The 25,875-nt window shown below is 32.4% G+C and overlaps 1 protein-coding gene across 1 annotated transcript in view; it reads left to right on the forward strand.

Moving 5' to 3' along the window:
• Positions 1 to 25,875, forward strand: part of LOC122568232 (leishmanolysin-like peptidase) — a 203,400-nt gene that overhangs the window by 130,929 nt on the left and 46,596 nt on the right. Inside the window, exon 3 of the mRNA XM_043727752.1 lies at positions 3,124 to 3,224. Coding sequence (XP_043583687.1) covers positions 3,124 to 3,224 — 101 coding nt within the window. The remainder of the gene's footprint in view (positions 1 to 3,123; positions 3,225 to 25,875) is intronic.

A 25,875-nucleotide genomic window follows, 5' to 3' on the forward strand; every position in this document is an offset into this window, starting at 1 on the left:
CCCCTGTTAATTCGAATATTGAGGATTCTACTGTACGTCTTTAAACGCTGCTCGCTAAACATTCCATTTTTAAGATAATTGTTTCATAGATCGTAGATAGCAGTTTAAAGTTTTCATCCCTGTTTACTGGTTGCTTCACTTTTAATCCGACGTTCCCAAAGTGGTCTGGTACATGGCCGTATCAAATATCGTGTAATCGGTTTCATTGTCACAGGAGAGGAGTTCGCCAGGAATGCAATTATGCGAGGATCCGCATTAAGTTTTAATCCGATCTAGTTTTATACTTGCGGAGAGTTTATGACTTGCGCGAAAAGCTTCTTAACGATAATGCGATATCTTGAGAGGTTAGGACAGCATTAACTTTACTATCCAAAGGGGCAGAGCATCGTGAAGGTTGGATCGAAGATCGAAGGTAAAGCGGGAGGGTAACGAAAGGCGCATATACGTACGTATAACATAGAAGATAACGATGGTACGCTAAGCGTGTTCCATCGTAACTTACAGAGCACTTTAGCGCGTACTGACTAATATTCTCTTAATTATCAAACTTCGAGACTTCTCCTAATTTCCACCCCTATCACAGGGTTTATCAAGTAATAGGAAATGACAACGTATGTCTGTGTAAATTCCCTGACTGTAAAGATCAGTTACGTTAATTCTGGATCAAGTTTATTTCGCGTTAATCAGAAATTTCATATAATTTTCATGTTGATAATAAAATTAACGTTTAATAAGAAAGTAACATTTATAGAATTTTGGTAATTTCCTTTTCGTAATTGGTTTAAAGTTGTTATTGCATCGTATTGTATTTTTATTTGCTCTAGTAGACCGAAGATGTTTATGCATTTATAGGATTTTATGGTGCGTTTATTCAGATTTGTTTTAAGACATATCCAATGTAATCATTAGAGTCGAATCTCATAACTGATGCAGCTAATGCTAATTTTTCACAATATTTTATATAACACGCGTAATATGTACATTCATAAAAAAATGCCTATAAACATTCGAATAATTTAGTGAGTTAGTATATCAGAATATGCAATAATTGATTGCCACTAATACCAGACGCGACCTCAACGCTAAATCATGTTGCATGAATCCGATTGGATTCTGGATTCGTCCGACACTGCAAATTCAGAGTGCAATCTCGTGCTTCCAGGAATCACAATATGCGGCAAATGTTTCAAGCTTTTAACACGATTATAACTGAAATAGGCAAGTGTTGAGATGATAGCTAATCGATGAAATACAATAATTTTGAACGTAGCTATATAGTTTTAGATATCAACTAATGAGAAAGAAATTCGATTACTTTATACGTATGATGTTACGAATGTACACACAGAGTGTCTCATTTTATTCGATCCATGCAAATACTTACTAAACTGTATAAAAAAATATAATAAAAATAAAGAAAGCTTATGTAGGTGGACGTGCCTTCAAGATTTCATGGTGGCTCATTTTTTAACAGAACTATACACTTTTTTTATACACTATTCGATGCATTTTTTAATTCTTTACAAGAGGTATTAAGGCACTTGAATCAAAAAATGATTAGTTTAGAAGATATTTTAACTTTAACTTCGTAAATCTCTTCATATGAAAGATAAGGAAAGTCAACGCAATGCTTTTACGTTCGTTTCTCCTGTCTTCCATTGCACTCAATTTGATGAAGTTGGAATTGAAACATCTTTTAAACTAAGTATCACTTCTGATAAAATATCTACTATATCTGATAATATATCTACTTCTTTGTAAAGAATCAAAAACTGTATCAAATGTGTATATAAAAAAGTATAATTCCATTTAAAAGAGTATTGCTCATCTTGAAATTTCGAAAACGCCTATACCTAGACAAATCTGGTCATTATAAGACGTCGCTGAAACAGAACAAATTTTATTTGAAGCACTTTTTCGAATAACTTATAGTTTGGGAGATATTTGTAATATTGGGTCGATTAAAATGACACACTCTGTATACACAGTACAATACTACAACACCTCATATTCATAATGTCGTATGAAATAATGAAATTTCTTTTTAATTATTTGATATTTAATCTGGATATTTAAGTTACATAGGTGTACTGATTTGAATATACATATGTATATTCGCAGATGGTGTTAAACAATAAAGTTGAAAAAATTACTTACAATTAAACGACTTATTTCAAGCGGAAATTCTCGAGTATTTTCTTTATTATGTAATATTTCTTGCATAAAAAATCTATATGTAATCTTATGTTTTAGCATCTATATGATAAATGACGTTAAAACGAATTAAATTAAAGAGAGAAATTATTTTTGTAAGATTCCGTGATATTTGTCCTTATAAAACCCAGATTGTTCTAAATGTTGAGAAGTTTCGAAGAGTCTGGAAGGGTTGTTCAGTCAAGCTTGGAAACTCTTTTGCCCAGAATTCAGAACCTTCGGGCTATGAGTGAATTTGAAACTTCCAAACTTTTGGTCGTATATCCTTTTGTTTTCTCGATCGATATACATACATATGTATATATATATGTATATATATATGTCTCTCTCTCTTACTTTCTCTCGCTTTCTATGCTGATTCAAGATATGAGAATATATCCCTTCTACAAAATCAGATTTTTATTTCTACAACGTAAGCTGCAAGTTGCGCAATAGCAGTAAAATTGCTTTTATTCTTCGAGGAAAAGATACGCGGAACATTACATTGGATTGATGAATACAAAATGTTTCTTAATTTCAATCACACATGGTTTCTTGGAAATATCGTGTACTTAATCAAAGTAATTTTCATACGAGTCAATGTGCTTTTCCAACGATCAATTCTTTTCATTATATACTATATTTATAAGAATTATGTCTGTTTTACAATTCAAATACTCTTGGAATGGAATTGTCACAGTTTCTTCATTTATAATGTCTTCCAAAATTACTTGTGCATTAAAACATTGTTTAAGTCGAATAGAGATATCTTAAATCTTTCTAAAATGATAGATTTATATGTTTGACTCTTTGATGACAATTTTCCTTCCTTTAGGTTCATATAGAAAAATGTACAAACTGTTAATTTAAGTCGCTATTGTTAGTTGCAAAATGGTATTTGATTTAATCGTCGTGGTTTTTGTTTTATAGGTTATTCATGGCGTTCACATAGAACCAGCACATGAAGTGAAAAAGCGGAGTATCAGTCAGCCGGTTCGGATCTTGCTGTCGTATGATGAAAGCGTCTACAGGTGAGTTTGCATGTAATTAATTGTACATATAATTAATTACTTATTAGATATGCAGCTAACCATACAGTGCACAAGCGTTAAAAGACTGTTGCCATATAATGAAGGCTATGCTGATCTTGGAATATTATTAAAAGGTATTAAGAAATATTAAAAACTAGTATATTTCCTTTCTTTTAGCTATTTGTAAGAGGTAATAGCCCTTCATGAGTAACTCAGTGGATCATAAGGTTGGAACTTATTGGAACCGTTTATTCATCTAAATTTTATTTGTATTTATTTCCGCAGTTAATATATAAAAAATATATAAACTTTTATGTATCTAGATGTAATATTGCAGAGTTCAGTTATTACTTTCAATATTCTTTCAGTTTCTGTCTCAAAATTGTTACAAATTGCGGTACTATACTATAAATTCGATACGTAGAAACCGTTCTTAAATTTCAGAGCTACATCCATTTGTCGTTACATTATATCAATACAAAACATAGACAAAATTCTCACTGACTGCAATTTCTGTTGGCAATTTGTCGTCTTATTTGCTTCTGGTAAAAGTAGACGCTGATATCGCTAGAACACGGGTGTGTGATGCTGATACTTTAGCATCGAAACCGTATGTAACGCCAAGCTTCGTATTTCTTTTTACACTAATGCAAAGACGTTGCAGCCAAGATCTTATATAAAGTACTATACGATGGGCAAGAGAAACGCGAGGTGTCTCGAACGAAAGTGATTTATGCATCACACGATACTTCACGTAGAACCTTCACCACCACACGTTTATATTAGTATCGATCGGCTGAACGAAGCTTGATGTATACTTGCTACACACCATCTATAACTTGCTGATACTTGATACACTTGAAACAAGGATATCAGGAAATTGTTTACTTTATGTTATAGTTAGAAACTGAAATTGAGACTTACTAATCTTTTAAACAATTAAGCTTGTAGCATATTATGAAATATTATCAGTTTTTGATATAATAACGAAAAAGAAGGAAGAAAATATACTTTTAAAAGAAGTTATAAAGAAAGGTATTCCTTAAGAGTTTCAGAGCTTTTGATGCGCAAATGACTATCTGAGAAACTTATTCAGTTGTATAATTTTTAATAGAACTTTACGATCGAAGACCACAGAAGAAAATATATTAAGATATAACAAAGAAATCCACTCTTATATTATTAAAAATTATTTGGAATTAAATATGTATCTCTGTCATTCTTCTGGGTATTTTAAAATCATTATTTATCACATACGTAATTATATTAGTGGATTTATTTATTTTTAATTAGATTTAGTGGATTTATATAAGAGAATGTTCTTACTTGAAATTTATACCAAAATAGTTTCCTTCAACTACCAAATATCACGGAAATCAAAAGATCGTGAAGAATGAAGTTATGTCTTTCTCACATAGTGCTCAATATTTTTTAAATATAAGACAAATTGCAATGAATGCTCGAATGAAATACGCTTATCCGCATAAATTATGCTCGTGCAAGTTATTTACATTGAAACTAACGCTATTTTGTGCATATAAATAACAAATCTCTCCATGAAATTATTATTTATTAATGATAATTATATAATGATATATTTATCGTTATTGCGAAAATGAAATGAAGGTGATTTTAATGGGACAATAAAATGGAAGATAAAATAATATTCTCACATCCAAAGTTGTTGACGCAAATTCTTAAATAAAGTTGTGGGTATGTCGTGAACAGGACGTGTTCTGGGTGAGACGCGCTTTGCGTCGCTAGGAGTCGCAACGAAGTAACTTTTAACTTCCGGACCGGAAGTTCTGCAGTTGTTAAATGCCACCGTGGCACGGAGCATAACTTTCCGAGTAGTACTCCGTAAGTTTCTATCGTGTATTCAGCCTAGTTTCTCTAGCCTTGGACATGTATTCACAATATCTTAACTATATCTGAGTAGATATCTAGATCGAGGGTTGCATTATCTGTTTCATTTCTACTGATGCGATTAATATATTAAAATGTATCTCCAACCTGTTCCAAGATTTTCCAGCCGAACTTTATCACTTACTTATAGCTTAATATAGCTTACAGCTTAATTTCTATATAATATGAACAGTAAGATTATACGTATAAAGTAACAACGCGGCATACAATATAGTTTCGTGCAGAATATGTTATATTCATAGTTTACTCTCAGATTTACAACTTGTTAACATTAGAACTACTGATAGTTAACACGAAGCTATTTTTACCAAAAATCAGTCAAAATGACTGGTCTTTAAAAAATACGTAATAATGGAATATTTTTATATTTATTGATTTATTACTTTCTTACAGGAGAAATTCAATGTTATGCAGTATATTTTTGGTATTATTAATCCATCTGCGACTATGATCCCTAAACGAGAGTTGACACATTTATAAAATTGTAGAACCAGTCATTTTGACTGGTGTGATATTTCTAGTATTAACATCTAGCGCTCTAGCGATCGATCTGGAATTTTCCTGATAACTGATATCATCATATTGAACGACACGCGGTAAAAATTTAAAAAACGTGTGGGAAGTTGTACAAAACGAGGAAACTGGTTAATTGGAGTTCGATAAACAGATTGCAGCACTCTTTTACACATTGACAAGTACCAATCATTTTGACTGGTATTGGTATAAGTAGCTTCGATACAAAATTATGTTGAGTTTGAATACATAAAAAACAATAAAATTATATTATTCCTTTAGTTATCATTGCGGAAAGAAAATAAAACATGAAGTAGAAATTTTAAAATAAAATTGTAAAACCAGTCAATTTGACTGGTGTGGTAGTTTTAGTGTTAAAAGCAAAATGTAACTTCAAGAGACGAGCATTTCATTAAACAAACTTAAACGTATCAAGTTAGTTGTGTTCGAAAACAATTAGTTTGAAAGATATTTTATCTGGAATATTGCAAAATTCAACGTGTAAAAGAAGTAATAAGTAGCGAAAGTACTAAGTAAGCAAGAAGAAATGTAACTTTAGTACTTTTATATTTATGATATATTACATTCATATCGTTTCTCCTATATTTTACGGAATTAAGGTCAAAATATCTTTGAAACCAATTGTTCTTCACACAAGTAACGTAATGTTTCTATACGAATACAAAGTAAAATTATGTAATCACGCAAGCGTATTTAGCAACTCTTTATATTTTTCGTGCAATATTCATGGTAGTGCGCGTGAAATGAGATCTTTTCATGCGTGTGCGTTTATGCATATAAAATATATATAGATCCATAGCTTGCATAAACAATGCTTATACGATATGAAGTGTCAACCTTATACATACTAAAATATTTAATTTCCGCCTACTTATAACACGTTACCCATGTTATATTGTACAAAATATTTTCTATGATTTTCTTTTCCTTTCTTTCGGTTTAGAATTATACAATTTCTATAGGACAGATTGAACGGTCGAAATTTTTTAATAAATTTAAAAATAAGCAAATTTCCGAAAAGTGAATGTCTTTGGTCCACCGAACTAAAAATCTTCAACTAATTTAATGCGTGTTTTTTAAATATGTTGAGTGTGGGGTTGTTATTGATTTATGCTAATACCACTCTGACAATTCAGGAATTGTAAATCATTCGTTAACATAAAACTGTTCAACGTCGTACACAACGATACAGCAAAGAACCTTACAACAAGTATAATAACATTTATTGATGCGCGCTATAAGAAACTAAAAAGTAAACGCGTACTTTGAAACGTACAGTTTCTATTTTGTTATGTTCGTATCCTTTTAAGGATATACATCCAGCATAGAAATACCTATTCATTTAATTTCAAGTACGCGCTAGTTTCTTTCATGTTACTTTCAACAGCACGTAGCTAACACGACCAACAAACGATGTATACCTTTAAGCTTACTCTCTCATTAAAAGTAACCTTTTTCGACAGCACTTCAAACGCATATATTCCACACCTCTCGTTAATAGAAAAGATTTTAAATTAACATATGTCATTATCAAACATTTGCCATCAGATGTCCTAAATGTGGATAACAAAAATAAAATGTCACACTAATATAGGAAATGTAATTTTCTCTAAGAAAACCACGTATATGTAGTATTTTTTAATGCTTAATATTTCATAGCATTTTTATTTATATTTTGTATTTTTAATTACCTTCATTTATTATTTAATATTTCTACCCAACAAATTGTTAGTCCATCATAACAGTCGAATTATTTTTGCACAAAATTTCACCAAGCAGTGTTCCTGAATTTGGTTAAAACATTGGCAAGAACATACTTTCACCGATACATATAAATGCGTTGCAAGTTAATTGAGAAAATGCAGCCAATTCCCCGTGAATTACGACGAGGCCGAATTTTCATTCTAGCTGCCCAGAAACTGTCGTCGGTAATTAATCGTGTTTTCTCGTTACCGATAATTAATCCCGTGTCGCTCGTATCGCAACGAGTAAAAAAAAAAGATAGAAAAAGGAAGGAAAGAGGGGAGAAGAGAGGACAGAATTAACCGATTAAGCCGGATCTATCGATATCGACTGAATTCAACCATTCGACGTACTCTCTCGGGAGATCGGCTATGGTGTCCAATCGAATAGAAAGCGTTAAAATTTCCGTCGACGACGAAAAACTTGGGCACGCGCCAGATGAACCACACTGTCTGCATGTGTAGGGTCGTTTCACAACTGACATACTCTTATTCAATTTGCCATCCACTCATGACCGTCCGCGATATTTGGAAAAGGTTCCCTTCATTGGAATGGATCTACGCCAAATGTTTGTATCTGATCAGAACAGATACATATATTTAATAAGTATCTATGTGTGTATAGGCAACTGTGAATGGACCTTCATATTTTGTAAATTGGTACCGACGATAAAAAACGGTGGTTATTGATTGTAAAAACGAATGTGAAAGGAGCCTTATGCTTAGTGTTCAAGTTTAACTATTGCGAACTTGTAAAACACAAGATTTTTAAAAAATTTCGACTTATCGAATTGAAATCATCAAAAAATACTTCGATTTATTAAATCAAAATGGTACTTGAAGTGCATCGTGATAATTAAGAAAGGTATCTCATGAAAGTTATTCCAAGTGATCAGAAATAATTGGAAGTTTTTAAAAGAGCAATTTATACAACAGGATCAAAGAATTAGACGAAACTGAAAGTGTATAATTAGCTCTTAGAATATTATCTCGTTCATTCTATTTTCAAGAGTTAACATTGTAAAATTTTCATTTATCTGAATTACGTCTATTTCCATCTACGAAACAATGCCATCCGGTTGACATCTGATTAAATTCCCGTGATTTTATCGTCGGCCAATACATCAGCTAATGGTTTGTACCATTAGCCGTCACCGACTCGCGAAACAAAGCTGTCATAAACTGTCTCTCCTTGGAAGGTATTCTCGAAATTTCGACGCTGTCACGTCGCTGTCACGTCGCTGTTATCTTCAACCGCAACATCTTAAAATACTTATTTGATATTTTGCCCTAAAGACTTCTACTTGCATCAGATTCGTGACAGGAAATTTTCTCCCTTTCTTCACAACGCTCGTCGATAGAACTAAAATGAAATCAATTATTATTATTATTATTAGTAGTAGTAGTAGTATATTTCATGTTAGCCTCGCGACCATAAAAGAAACTCGGCTTACAATAAAAATAATCTCTCTATCGTCATGCACGTTCTGCGCTTAACCATCTCCATACTTATCTATCCTTTCACACACACGGCCTCATTTTACCCTTATTTTACTATTCCTTGTCTACAGACTGCCATCTAACTCTTAACTATTATGTATGTCTATTATCTATTGCATAAATCTTTACCTACTTGGCTAGATAGCGTCTTTCTTTTCACTCTTTTCCTTTTCTTTTTTCCCAATTTTCTCACCCAGTCTACAACCCTACCTTTTCCTCCCTCATTCACTATCTCTCCTACTCTGGCCCCTCGTTTCTAATTTTCTATACTCTTTTGTCGTGTACTCCAGATTTAAACGAAATCAACTATTAAATCAAGGAAACGTATCATTTTGAGCGAGTAAATCTACTGTTAGAACACAACCATAATTTATGAATCGTTATTACCAGCACATTATTATTATCCTTTCTTCGAACCTTTGTTCCTACCGTGAATTATTTTTGTTCATTATGCGATCGTACATTAATATCGCGCGAACAAGAATAAACTGTGTGCAGTTAGAGTACCGCATTAAGAGCGGTATACCAATTTATTATTTTCCACTTTAAAAGTAATGCCTACTACGGAGAAGCGCTTAACTCCTGCTTGAGATGCAAGAGAAGTGTGGCGTGCACCCTTGGTATTCACCAACTTTCACGCTAATATCAGCCCGGACGATGTATAGTCTTTGGCGTAAATTACACGTAATGAAATTTTGCAAGGAAATAAAGGGGTCGCGTAATCTTCGATTCTCGCGGCCACCGTGAAGGTAACGACGTGTAATTTTTCATTTCCATACATAAGATGTAAACTGGGATCTTTAGAAGATCTAGGACATATTGTATTATATATCGTAACATGTATTTTGCACATAAAAGTATAGCTTAGTATGAGTATAGAAGTATAGCATAAAAGTATAATGCAATGCCGATTTTGAAAAATAACTTGAAAATATGTTCCCATATATGCTAAAACAAAAACGACTATTCGCATTTAAAAATTACATTTGTTTCAGATTGTTCAATCGTTTTTATTTCAACGTCTATTTTAATTCAATACATTACTTTAAATTATCATTTATCTCAACCTTTTATAAGTGACATTTAATCGATGTCATTCTTAACGTTTTTATTTCGCAATTTCCAATCAATTCAAGACTACATCAATCTAAATTTACGTTTACATTTCGACAATTCCGATGCACCTATCTATCTCGAAACTGAAATTCCCAGGAGAGAGAGAGAGAGAGAGATCGAAACATAGATTGTGGTAATTAGGCGTAGCTCACACTTTCGCGTCATTTTAATCTTCTTAATGTCACATCTACTTCAAATTGATTTCACATTTTCCTTCAAAATTTCCGACCAATTAAAAGTTATTTCTATCAAAGATTACAGAAATCCAAACTTACACGCACAATTTGGACAATTCCGATGCATCTATTTTGAAACTCATAGGAAATAGAGATAAAGTGATAGATGGGGTGGGGTAATTGAAGGAAGTTCGCAATTTCCTTTCAAGTTTTCAGGGTATTACGTAGGCACGCCAAATATCAACAGAGACTGGGACGCAGTCTGGGGTCACTGTCGTTAGCCGTTCATAAAATATTACCGTTGCTGGCGTTCTTTTCAAAGCCGTGCTAGGCCTTCACGATGGAAACACAGGCATGCGATTTCGACTCGTCTCAAGCATCAAAGGATCGTTCTAATTGGCCGTTTACATTCGCGCGTGTAAATTGTACATTGACCATCGTAGCTCCCGTTCCTCGCCAGGTTACACGGTCTCTAACCCCACGTCGCGTCGCCCACTTGTGCTCTCTCCTAGCTTTCGTTTTGGTCAATGTTTGCCCTGGCGCAATGGTAACGCTCTGCAACCGTACGGTTTGGGTGGAAATGCCCCCGAGCGGCATCTCGTAAATTCAGCGGCTGTACTCCGTGATCGTAAATTAACCATAATATTCATATGTGCTTATCGGTACTGTTAATTACATCGCATATGTTTGCCACTGTTCAGAACGGCTAATGCATTATATCATGCATCGTAACTCGCGGCGTTATTTCGGCATTGCTTTTTTCTTCGTGGCACAGTACGGATTTTTGCTATGGTATGATAACAACTTGATTATTTATAGCCACATATTTCCAAATGGCATAATTATTTTATAGAAAAGCCGACGAATCGTTTTTATATATTCGCCATAAATTGGACTGCAGATGTTTATACGTTTATGGGAAATATTAAAATTTCATAAATTCACAGAACGCATATAATATACAAAATATATTAAATATCCAAAGAATGATACACGTTATAATATTTAGAGAGTGAAACACATCTCTGCTTATGTTCCATTTCCATAGTTGTGTTTTATAATACTGTACGTTTGCGTGAACATCCGTAACATAGTCACCGTTTATTTAATCTATGTATTGTAGGATTGAATGGTAAGTTTGTTCAGCCTTCAGTAATACATATTTCGAAGAATCTTATAAAAATTGTTTCAAGAATTTAAAGATACAAATTTTTTCATTTTTTTATGGAAAATGCAATATTCATGGAAAGAAATGAGACAAATAAGTTACTCCTTAATTATATATGGATGTTATATGAAACTAATAACAGTTGATGTAATCTTTCGAGGGAATGTAAACGAGCTAATTGCTCAACCTAGTATAATGTACATAAAATGGAATTACCTGTGAAAGACAATGTATAAGGATGGCACGACAGTTTAATAAATCGTCATCTCTATAGGATTATTTACATTAATAACGACATGATTAACAAGATCAGATTGACCATGGCACGATAGAATCCCTGAGTAAAGAGATTACGGTGTCTTAGAGCAGATTATGTGTACATTTAATTAAAAGTTTAATCGAATTTTAAGATAATTTGTAATCCTGTTAATTATACGTGCGTGTATATATTACACACCTATTATATATTACAAATATTACAAATTATATGTATTACAAACATTAGATATAATATATCTATAGATTTAAAGGAATCGATATAGGAAAGTAGTCATAGTCAGCGAGTGGCCAGACCGAATAGCGTGGCGGATAGCTAAACATAAAGATCTACTGTGAGTGCTTTCTATCATATCGCAGAAAATGGCAACAATAAAGTGACCGAACAATAGAATAATATGTTGAGTGATGTTGTATTAAAAAATATAAAGAACTTCTGAAGTTATGAAATCTTTAAAATTGTTTTTAAACTTTTAATTTCTGAGTCTTACATCGTAAGAACGATAGAAGGATATTAATAGTCGTCGATCGTTGCGTACCTGATAATGGATATATATATAAAATAATGTACCTGTTCAAAATAGAATTCCTCCTAGTTGAGAATAGAACTGGACTTGGTAGAAATTGCACTGCTTTTCCAACTACTCATAACTCTCTTCTAACCCTTGAAACCAACTTCAACGCCTTTCACGTCAGTAATGAACGAAACTTTCATATTGCTTTTTTAAGCAATACTTTAACTCCTGTTAAACTTCGTAATGAACTTTGGTGATCGCTTTGTCTCGTGGACGTTCTTTTAGATATTAAGATATTTTTAAAGACAATAAAGTTATGCAAGTTTGCAGCTCTCCAACTGTATAGGTACACAGTTTTTTTAAATATCGTAAGGAATTAATTAATTGCGAATTATGTTATATGCTTTCTGTTATGAATGTATCTTATCCAATGCTTTGTTTGCTATATACAGCTAAACATTTTTTATGTAACGTTAAGTACTAAATTAACTAAGGCATTAAAATTTGTATTTTAAATAAAAAAATAGTACATCAATCGCTAACAAATTTTATTATATTTTATATTATTGAAAAAATATATTTAACTGATATTAACTTTTCCACTTAACTTAAGGTTTATATTATAATAATCGATAGAGATAGATCCATCAATGTAGTTAATTGAAAAGAATATTTGTCCATTTAATTAATATAATTATTGGAAAGGTTTCCAATCTATTGTAAAATACATGTAATACGTATTCCATTTGCAAATAAGTTATTTTTATCTTCTATTAAAATCCATTAACAATGTCATTTAGTGTTACAATCATGCATGATGAGAGTCGAATCCCGTTAATTATCGTAATTGCAATAATTAATCCGGCTCATTTCCAACTGTTTTTGATTAATTCCTTGCTCTTGTACGCAGTCGTTTATTCCATCTGGTGCGTATAAACGTGCTTTGAAATTGGCCAGTTAAAAGCGCAGCAAATCAGATTGCATTTTATTGAAACATTGCATGCATTCGTTTTCAATTTAACAAAAATCTCTGTAGTAAATTTCCACACGGATGGAGGACTTGAAACTTGATAAATATTTTCTAAATTTCTAATGTATGTATATTTTTGTCACTATTATCAGGTTCACTTACTTTCAGAAAAAGAACAAGATTTTATTTGTAAAATAAAATATGTATTAATATTAATGATATTATAATTATGTAGCATTTTAATGATTAAATGTACAATGCTTGTACATTTAAAATCGTTAAATAAGTTACAAGTTAAATTTAAAGTACAGCCAAGTACAATTCATGTTTCTCTGTATCTCGAAATTTAGAATAATTATAATAATGTGAAAAATGACTTTACGTACGTGGAACAATCGAATGAGATTTCAGAAATGTTAAAAGTGATCTTGATGATTTTAATGATCGAGAATACAATTTCCTGATAATACGTAAAAATTCAATAAATTTCATGCAGTATAACAGCACTTGAACACGTTTGCCAAAATTATATTTAATTGCCATTCAGTTACTAAACCTTCATTTCTTTAATATAAAATTTCTCTAGGGAATTACATCCACATACGTGTATTTACAACGTTATATTGCAGGAGTATTGACAAAAACAAGCAAACCATTCAGTTGTGCAATGAAATTGAAATATTAAATAAAGCCTTGTATAAATGTCATCGAACTCACTTTGTGAATTCTCGTATTGCGTTATTCATTGCTTTTCATAATCGTCGCTTTGGCCACCACATTCGCGAGCCAACCTACATAAGACATTCATAAAAATCGAATCAAAGTGTCATATGTAGATCAGTATGAGATCGATAACACAATATAGCATTTATTAACATACTAATCATATCCATTTTCGCTGCACCAGTACTGTATCTTATATCAGGAAAAATACAAATGATTTTTGAAAATAGGGAAAATTCTGTTTCATTCGTAGTGTAAATACAGTGCGACGCATACTATCATTTTGAGGACGTCATTATGTACTCCTTTAGCTGAAGATAGAAGTAGACGAGACTCATATAATGGCCGATCACATAGCGTACATGCCAGTGCACGTGATTCTCATGCTATTCAACTTGACTTTTGCAATGTATGTACTTTCACCGCATTGAGGCAAAGGTGTCCTAGAAAGCACGGCAAGGTGTCACGAGTTACGAAAGCAAGAGTAATGTTTCTAATACAATATGAATGGAAACATTTGTAATGTAAATTGATCGTTCTCATCTCCTTTCTATTAATACATTGAAATATCAATTTACTAACCAGTGGAGACAATTTAACTTATCAGTTGAATCGTCAATTTTTCAAACGTAACAATTCTTTAATTTATGGATCTCCTCCTATCCTTAAAAATAAAAATAATTAATAATTTTTAAAAATTAAAAACGTGTCGTTACAAAAGGACATTTAATTTAGATTCAAAATAGAAAAAGGAAAAATAGAATTATTTTAGAGAATATCGTAGCGAGATTTCTGTTGGATATATCTGAGTTGATAATTATTTGAAAAGGATGGTTAAAAAAGACAGTCGAGCTATATTTAAGCGTAAAAGGCACTATTGTTTCTGAATAACGGTAATTTAGCATTTAGCCCCTCTGCTTGCTCCTTCAATTTTATTATAAAACGAAGTATAAGAAGTTGAGAAGTAAGTCAAGATAAAGGAAAAAAGTCACGTAGACTAAAGCTTGACTGTTAAAAAAGTACTTAACACACTTTTCATACTAAAACTATTCTGAATATGATGTATGAAACATGATATTTCCTAGTTATTTTCATTTTCATTATAAATTGTAAATTATTATTATTATTATAAATCGAGCCACTGTATTAAATTCAGATCAATTATCGTATAATTAATGCGGTTGTTACACCACTACAGAAAGCTCTGTGTATCCCACTGATGACTGTGAATGAGTATCTGTGCGACAGAGTTTAACCATATAACGTAAAACCTCGAACCTCGTGGCTGTATCCGGTGGTTAGGAAATAACTTCACCTTGTAACGATCTACGCTGTAATCGTCACGATAATGATGAGGTGACATACCCGGAACTTAACGATCATATAAACGTGTGACCACATTATCAAGCGTCGCGTTTTAAATATCCGGATTGTGTTCTTGAATCGAGGAGTCGAAACGATGAACGATATAAGCACCAAGCCTGAAGATAAATAAATTCAATTAATTCTACACATTTTTTTATTGCCGCGTTATTATTTATTCTCCCTCTAAATCTATAAAATAGTAAACACTAAAAATTCATAGCAAGAAAATTAACAGAAATACGTTTTTCGTTTTATTGGAAATGTTCACTTGAAACGTCTGTGCCATTTACCATCTCAACTCAAATTTCCAAGAGAATGGCGTTACATCGCGAAAATCAAGAATGTTGATAGCCTCTATTGATCATAGTAATCCTTTCTTCTTTCGCATACGAGAACGATATAAGGAAAATACATTCTGACAAGAAGGTGGAAGAGTCAATTTTTCACGATAGAGTGATACTAGGGAAGGCACGTTCTTCTCGGCAAAGGTGAATTCGCATAAGTCGATATGCGAAAAAGTGATGTGCAGGACTGCATGTTTTTGAGGATGGATTTTCTAGACAAATGGAGGCGCGGCCTGCCGGGGATTTACCATTCAGCCAGCACGGAGAACGTTCGACAGGGCATGAAGAAAGAAAGATACAATGCATAAGAATCAAATTGAGCGCGAATATCGAGCGTGTCAGTCTCACGGAAATAAAAATTAAAATACGAAATATCTGAAGATACAGTGGCTACGAAAAGTATTCGCGTTGTATTTATTCTATCGTTTACTAATTAATTTTCCAGTATTCCCAAATGACTATAAAAATTCGACACTATTAAAATGAAATGTGAAGCATGCCTTCGACTTCATTGAAAAGATGTAACAATATTAAAATTGCATTAAACATTGAAACGGACGGATGATTGAATGGGTGTGTTTTGCAAGACACGGCGTTTATAAACGATATGTATTTTCTCTACCAGTTCGTATGAATGGATTTAAATACATTTGGCATTTGCTCTTATTAAAACATTACGCTGATGAAAAATAAATAGTCGATAATAATCCGGGATTTTAAACTTTCATAATTCCGATGTATTTTACCTTTTGTTTGAAGAATGTGAAATTCAATTTATTAAACAATATTTTCATTTAATTGAACATTATAAACAATGCATTTTTGTCCATAAAATATGAGATTAAGAAAGGTCTACTATTTTGAAGTTAATTAATTAAGGTAATTAATTAATTAAACTAGTTTCATTATATGAATTGTATAATAATTGCTTAGAAATTCTGCTTAGAAATTGCGGGTTATGAATATTTCTCTGACTAGCTATACATGTTTTTTAATATATTCCTGTACTTCTATAATCTATACGTGTTTATATCTAACATTCATATTATTACATACATATGTATGTACTACGTATTATCTACAATATAAAACTGTGTTAATTAGACTTTAAACATAATTAAATGACCCTTTCACTGATTTCTAATTATATTATGGAATCATATCCCATTATTACACGCAAGTTGTTATACCTGTGTAATTATCGTGTACATTATGTAAGCGGTATAATGAGTATTCAAGTACGTCTTTAGTGTGTACATACGGCGTAATATTGTTTGAAATAGATGAAAATGTTCTCGTTGCATGTAAATATTCTATGTTCTACGTAAACTTATTCGAAGTATCGCGTGATAAATGCTGCGTTTGATTCTCTCTTCAATGATTTACGCAAGAATAGCATGCAGCCTTCCATCGTCAATCTAATAAACGATATATCGTCTGGCCTGTCAAAATTATCGAATGGAATTATTAATCGTCGACCTGTCATCTCTGGTACGTTACACTGATAGACATCTTGACGTGCTACATCGTTTTACGCTGTATTCAGATACACTATCGAAGTTTAACATACATCTTACGGAAATAGGTTTAGGTAACTATAGAATGTCCTTCTGATCACATGTATAAATGTATAATTACACGTACAATTTGTACGTCTAGCCATGTTGTGTCTCGTACTAGTCATATTGTTTGAATTCGAGCACGTGACTCTTATGATTTTAAGCTTATTCAAGCTGGTCCAAGTTCTTTGTAATGGCTACAAATTATTTGAAGTTTTACAAGTGTATTAAAAATGCTATTCAATAATATATAATTAACATTATATTTGTTTGAATCATGTACAAGTTAAACGTTTATTCATATCGATAATATAAAGCTTCGTTCATACTGGTCAAACTCAACGTCATGACCAATGTGAACTTGTTAATTAATTATTTAGAAAAGAATTTATTACAAGGATTACAGAAACTCACAAAAAGCGATAGAGAGATTCATGAAATTATATGATGAAGATTCATAAAATTTGACAAATTGATGATATTTCTGATATTTCTGATACATGGAAAGAAAGCGTCATTAACAGAAGATTTCGATAATACAAGAACTTTTCGATACTGTGTGATAACACGTGTCTAATCATACATCGTATTTACATATAGTGCAAGAAATTCACAAAAGATTAATAAAATATGCTTTTACTAAATTATTGATAAAATTTGCTAAATCGATAATTGTAATCGAACGCATAAACGTATACCGAGACCTAGTTATTAGGTAGTGTCAGAGCTTTTACGCGCGGTCATGCGTTTCATATCTTGATAGTATCTTTCGCCGGTTTATAGCCGACTGGTAGAGATCGCGGTCGGCCTAGGACCCTCATAACGCTAAAATCCATGGGCTCTACTAGGGAAGAACTCGACGGGGTGCATGATATTTTATGACAAGGTGTAAAATATATGCATACGATACGTAACAGTAGACGTAGTCTCGTAAAAAGAGAAAAACGAGTTACAGGATGAGGCAGAGTGGCCGACCTAGAAAACCTTGCCATCTATCATGCAAAAAGATCGAAATTGAAGCGTTGAAATAATAAAAATGAGAAGTATCGTTACGCAGATCTATAATTACACATATACACCGTTGGTTCATAAGTATATGGACAGTTTGCTTCATTTATATTAATGATGCACGAATATTAGTAAAATATATGAATTAATGGCAAACTAACGATCAAACGCAATATTTTCTTTCGTAACCGACAGATATACTTTCATCGTTTAATTAATTAACAATTTACTAAATTACGTATTGCGTATTACATCAAATACGAATGAGTCAATATTATTAATGTATTTCAACATAATACATAAAATCGTGACCTGAAAAATAACAGAACGATCAGCAATTCGCATTTTCCATTATCGATATAAAATGTTATTGGAAAACACGGTGTAAATATTTTACAACCGATGATAATCAACTTTCATTAATTCTATTATTGTAATCGTTTTAATTCCGCGTTATTTATTGTTCGATTCCAATATTAACGGTCGAAGTATTTCACAATAACGGTTTTGTATATCTAAACACGACAGTTAGAGAGAACAGATTGATACAGGTTAGCACAATAGACTGCTCTCTGCAAAATATATAGTTTTTCTCCGCTTTTTTCTTTTTTCTTTTCCTTTTTTCTTTTTTTTTTTTTTTTTAAGGGCAACAAGCGACTGTTCCATTATTGACGTTCGACAGATAGAGGCAGAGGCGGCGTGCCCTCGGTTTTCGTTGCGGAAGTGCAGTAAACGTCGATAATGGGCGTGCATCGATCAACGTCCCTTGATCCTTTTTAATGCTAACCCTCGACGAGCAAACGGGCGAAATATCACACGACTGGCGCACATGTCGCGCACGAAATTAATGCACGCGATATCGCGCCCGAGCAAGCGTTCATTTGTCAGAATTTATATATATGCGTGTAAAAATCACGGAAGTTTCGAACGAACAGTCACCGGGCGCAGTTTGCTTCGAGTCGAGTCAGCGAAATCGCCGTTACAGACACCTGCGCCAGAATCGAGCGTGTTCCTACTATGTACGTACATACGAGCTACTGCTGAATATTCATTCCAACAACCGTACGTCTAGCAACTTACATACTTCGATAATTAAATAAGCCAACGAATTGCATTTCGTTAGAATTCTTTATAAATTATATCGGTGTCGTGTTTCTCGATGTTGATTTCGTAAAGTTGAACGTCGGTACGATCGAATGACGACTGATTTGATGAATTACTAGTGTGTTTTAACTTGGTTTTCTATACTGTGACAGACATATAAATCTTCTTGATATTTTCCGACATCCATCTGCAAAATCAAATTAATCAACATTCTATGGAATGATGACTGATTTAGCAAGTTACTTATAGTTTCGAATTAGTTCCGTGTACTATGGCGGACAAAAGTCTACTTCTGTAACGATATGTGATCCATAACATTAGACGAATACCATTGGATTGAGCGACGACCGATTTAACGAGTTATTCGCGGCTTTATCTTAGTTCTTTATAAAACTATAATGAACAAAAGTCTGCTTGTCCTATATATTTCGAAGCTGATTCCTAAAGTTAGACGAACGTCGATATAATCGACTGATTTATCGTGGCAATCGTGGCTCCGAATGAAATTTGCCAATTTCGTATCCTATGTTTGTATTTCAATTAAAATATTTTTATTAGTGATTGAAAGGGACGATAAACGGCATTATTTAACATTAATTCCGAGGACGTTACGTAATATTACTAAATGCCAAATACATTCGTTTAATTCTAAATATATCAGTATTTCTCGGAATGATGGGGCAATCGATGGTTGATATTTATTGTAAAATTGTTCAATTAATTCTCGATTCTGTGAAATTCACGAGGCAATGATTAAACTCAATAATTAATAAACAGCAAACTAATAGCTTACGCTAATGATAAAGGAATAGAGTTACAGTTTCGACACAAAACTATGTAAGCGCATCCCTTGCATTGAAGGAATTAACCTATGTACATCAATGAACTACGAATTATAGCGCTGCAAAGAGAACGCATAATTCATGCAACCTCGCACCAGTCTTTAGTTAATACCGCCAATAATTAGTGATCCTGTTTCCCTAAATTGCCCATTGATTTTGACACTAATTCATACGCAATCAAGACAATCATTGTATATTCAGATATTTTAGTTCTCTCTAATGAGTAATTACAAGGTTGTACAATTACGTAAGATAGAATTATTTCAAAATATATTTTTAATTTAAATTAGCTCGTTACTGTATCGTATACACTTTATAACGCCACTAGTACATATTCGTTAGCTGTAACTTAAATTTGTTACAATAGAATGACGATAAAATAACGATAAAATGAATATCGTAATAACGAAACATATCTTGGCGATTTCTCAAACACCATGGAAATTTGATACCAAATCGATGCTCGTGTAAGATGATTCTATGCCATTTTATTTCATATACGGAAGAACAAGAACATATAAATCACGTTTTCCACGTCGATTAATGTAGTTAATTGAAGAAATAAATTTTAGCGTAGTTTATTGTCGCTAGGTCAAATACTAAAATGTAAATTACGAGTGGTTGTGGATGGAAACGTTGGTTGTAGGCACACCTCCCTAACGGATATTTTTACCGCGAAATAAATCAGAATTATTGTTTTCTAGAGAGCTTGCAAACTCAAGCGGATACACACCCCTTCACGAATTGCTCCGCTAATGAGTTTCTGTACTACGTGAAAACATTTTTTGCTGGTAATTAATTAAATCACGAACAGCAACGGCAATATACGGCGGGCACAGTTCGTTCTTCCGATTCCCCGCGAAAATTAATATTTATGAAAAGTTCTCCACTGCTTTGTTACTATACAGGTTTCTTTTTATTATTTTTTATTATGTCCGGTTACCGTATCTTATTGTAATAATACATACTCGCTATACTATGCGATTATCTTCGATTCGATTTACTCGATGCTACGATGAAAATGAAGTTCATCGTGGCATTCAAGGTACGTGCTAAAGTATTTGAAAACTTATAGGAACAACTTCGAGAACCATTTATAGGCTCGCAAAATTATTGGAACATAGAATATAGAATATGGAACATAGAATCTTATGAATATATTATGTATTATGTGAAACATGTTAATATTTCATTGGCGTTATAACGAAACATAACTGTAACGATTATATTGGCCAAATTTTAAACGAATCTGAAATTGTACACGACAATTACATATGTACATGTGTATATTGTGTGTGTATATGAAATTATATCTATTACAAGATATTTATTAGAAGGATATTTTAAAGCACTTAGTATATTTTGAAACACGTGCCTCCATAATGAAGCTGATAAATTCATTGATCAATTTCTTCTTTAAAAAAAGTATTTTGATAAATATGCTACATATATATGAGTGTGTATTCTTTATCTACATTTTTATTGAATTTCAGTTAATGGAATTGAATATTATTTATTCGCGAACAAACAAATCTTCTGACGATAAATAGATTTGACATAATAATAATAACTAAAACGATGATTAACAAAATCGAACATTCGGTAGCACGACGATGGCGGAATAAGTTGTCTTTACCGTTGGCAAGCGTCCTTTACGTTAGTTTATGCAGCGATGCTTTACTTTTATTCGTATTTGATTCTGGCTGGTGATTCTCGAGACGTGGTCGCTCGTCCAGGATGCAAATGATGCACTCTCTAGAATTAAAGTGTCTGGTGCTACACCTGCAGCCGAATGCAACGATGTGGAAGGGACGATGCGGTACCCCTCTTTGGTGGACGAGTACATCCCGCACAGTTCAGACTCCCTTTCCGTTTCCCATTTGTTAAATTCCTCTTCTCTGTCGACCTTCTTTTTTTATTTCCTACAATGCTCGATGCTAGTACACGCTGTCCCGCTTATTGTTCATGCGTGTTGAAATATTCGATCTATATTTATTTTCTTTTGCTTTCCCCTCTGCAGTTTCATTTTTATTGTATTTTCGTTTGTACGAAAAGGAATACGCGTTAGCAACTAAATAGTTTTTTTATTATTTTCATCTTTTTGCCGTGTTTTGACATAGTATGTCAAAGTAGAAACAGATAGAACGAGTTTTCAGTTCGTTCAATTTATAAAACAATATTGTATAATTTCTTAGAACAGCAGCTACGCTCTAAAACGATATAACGCGTATATAAATCATGGAATACTCGATAATTTTCAATATAAACTTTAACGAAATTGATTAGTAATGAGATCCTTCAAACAAATTATGATTTATTTTTATTTTTCGTATAACACACGTGGCAATAAACTTCATTTTGTATCTACCTACGCACAATACATCCATTTCCGTGTATTTGGCGTTGCTCAGGATTCAGAAAAATAAGAGAAAGGATTATTATCGCAGCATAAGGCTCTGAATACATCAGTTGTAAAGTAAGGAATGGTACACTGAACAAGTGATCGCTTCTAAACGTCTGCGGAAATCCGCTGATCGTGATAGATCTGTGCATAACGTCTATAAACTTCCAGTACACTGTAAGGTTTATGGTCTCCCCTTAGCCCCACGAGACCTGCGCATCGTCCGCATTGCCTCTATCCTCATACAGCTGTAAATCACTACCGGATTCCTGATTCATTGGACATTCCTCGTATGCGGATTTTCACTGAGGTACCTTAAACCGCTCTCGCAACTTGACTTAACTCGCGCTTATTTATTTTGTCCAATTTGCCAAAACACCGATGCTTTTCTCCAGCTTTTTTCCTTTATTATTTATTCTCTCCTTCCCTATTTTATTTATTTTACTTGCGTTATTTATTTCATTTATTTCATGAAATTTATACAATGCTCAAAGTAGAGCACCGATCATAATACACAGTAGGCGAAACAAATTTTTGTCCTGATTCCATTTTTTAATTATGTTCATAAAACGTAAAATTAAATAAACATCCACTGTGTAACTATTGGTGACTACCATAGGATGTGCTTTCATTACATAGGCTTGTACAATAACAACATTGAATTAGTTTGCTGTTGAGTACATCTGTTGATCAATGGAACCATTAGACTGCAGATTTTTATGCACTTGAAAATTTGAAAGTGGAGAATCGCAAAGAATGCACATAATATGAAAATATATATATATATAGAATATCCATGGTATAGTGCTTTCAATAATGCTTGATAAGTAAAACGATTTTCTATCGACATATAAATTATAATCCTAAACTATTCGCAAGATAATAATTTCCTAGAACATGGATGCGCTATTTCTACACGTATCAATTGTAATTGATATGTTAATTACGTGGCTTTCGTACTTGTATCTAGGTCAACCGGAATTGCAGGGTCTATCGGAATTAAACAAGTAGTGTTGTAACCAAATCGTTAATACAACAGTCATACTAGATACTAGGTATTACGGGCAATATTAGTTATTCAATGGTGATTATACAGATATAATGTTACTAACTAAACGGACATAGATGATTATGTCTGCGTCATAAAGCTTATCGATTCGCTATTGCTGAATGCTATCTATGTACTCTGAATCGCTCCAGTAGATTACGAGGAAGGTGATAAGCTTCTGACACTGACATAAAATTATAACAATGAGTCATTAAAATAATACGATACGGATGTAATACTTCTACGGATACTATTTAGAACGAATCTACTTTTGCAGTAGTATTAATCAATATTAACCGTACAATATATATGGTTCTTAATTCCTTTAGTATGTTGCACTGTGATAGTATGTTGTTTAGTGTGTATATTTAATATCAGTAGTAGTGATATGTGTACATTGAATTAACAAATTTGTATGAAGCTTTTATTTGCTTCATTTACATATATTGTTTAATTTCATTGATTTAATTTCAAATTATTTGCTTTGTAAAAAAATATCATTTACATGGAATATACATTATAAGAGAAATTGTATGATTTCTACTTCAGTGTACTTCTTTTGTAGATTTTGGGTTTCAGAGATTTAATTCACTTGCCTTTATTTTTCTTTTCAAAGTAGAAGTAAAATATGAGAATGGAAGAAAAAGGCAGACTGCGGCCAACTAAAATCGAACCCGGGAGCACTCATATCTTCCACGACGGTTAACCACATTTTAATGCACTCCACCAAGATTCCACGACACAAAAATATTATCGCTTTTATGTTAGAATTTAATGGAGTATGAAGTAACGAGTAAAAATGTATTCAGTTTTATTACTAGGTTATATAACACGAAGTAGTATATGTTTTATGGAATCTTTTAATACAAAAAACTAGGATATTCAGTACATTTAGTGATGTAATTTCTGAAAGTTATGAAGGTAAACTGAAAATTTCATAATAAAAAAACTATTAGCGTAAGTCAATCTATTACTCGTAATGAACTTTATATTTAACATATATCTCTGTTACTTACAAAACAATATATGATTCCAAGAAAGTGAATTTATTCATAGAATGTAAACTTTTAATAAAAGTGTCATTTATTTATTATATATATTTTTTACTTGATATTATGAAATGAAACTATTATATAATAATCACAAATTATTATAACGATAGAAAAATAGAAAATGATACAATATTAAACATTTGAAAATTACTTGTAAAATCATGTATTTCTACTGTAATTAAATTATAATTCTTATTACTAATTATAATTTTTTAATCATGAAACTCTCGTTAATTACAATTTCACGTACTTATCACGTTTTACATCATTTTGGTTGCCACATGAATTCAATAATACATATACATTACGCACGATCTCGTTTATCTCCTATTCATGGAAGCCTCATTGCACTTAATTGATCTCCCAATTACTCCACATTTGCATTCGATGGAACGAGTGACACTGTTTTCAGCTTCCTAACTCTCAAATACAACTCTCGTTCGCTGATGTCTGATTCAAACGCATCGACCGCCATTCTGCGAATTACGATGTCATCATTATCGGTATTTCAACGCGCTAGTGACAGAGATGTACGTGGACAAATGTCTTCCTCTTTCACGTTGCATAATTATTGCCCTCGTTACAGATAAGCAAAAATTGTACTGTCTAGCTAGAAATGCTTCATATTCGTTGAAACGCTATGGGAAATTAAAATACGTTGCATTACATAGGATAAATCAGTAAAAAAATGCCACCTGAGATAACTAACTTACTAAATCTATTGAATTTATCAAAAAGTATTTGAAGTGAAATTAGCTGTATTTCAGGAGTCTGGTTAGACGAGTACATTTTGATTTTTCGATATCTTATATTTTTTTAAATATTCAGGTGACCTTGAGTTTTTTAAACTAAAAGATAGATTAATTAAAAAAACAATTGACGGGAGAAAATACATTTAATTTGCGCGATTATGCGAGCAAACGATGCCATGATACATCAGGGTAAATTGATGCGATTACTCCTACGTATATTCCATTCTCAGTTACACGCGAACGATTAAATACATTTACGTAAGCGTTTCTTTGGCCTGTAACAGTTCTACGAATTTCATTCCGCCAGCTCCGCAACTATGCTCAGATGAGAATTTATTTAATTTATTCGTTATACTGGAGATCTCTCTTAAACCTCTCTTTATGTATCTATATATATAATATAAACATAAAAATTATCAATGTAATTGCGAAGTAGATTTCAGCTTAAACATATTATAGTTTGTTTGTTAGTTTCGATATAATTTGTTAAACAAGTACTTTTTTATTAAAGAAACAACAGTTGTCACTTG

Source organism: Bombus pyrosoma, linkage group LG1 (assembly GCF_014825855.1).
Source record: "Bombus pyrosoma isolate SC7728 linkage group LG1, ASM1482585v1, whole genome shotgun sequence".
Lineage (NCBI taxonomy): Eukaryota > Metazoa > Arthropoda > Insecta > Hymenoptera > Apidae > Bombus > Bombus pyrosoma.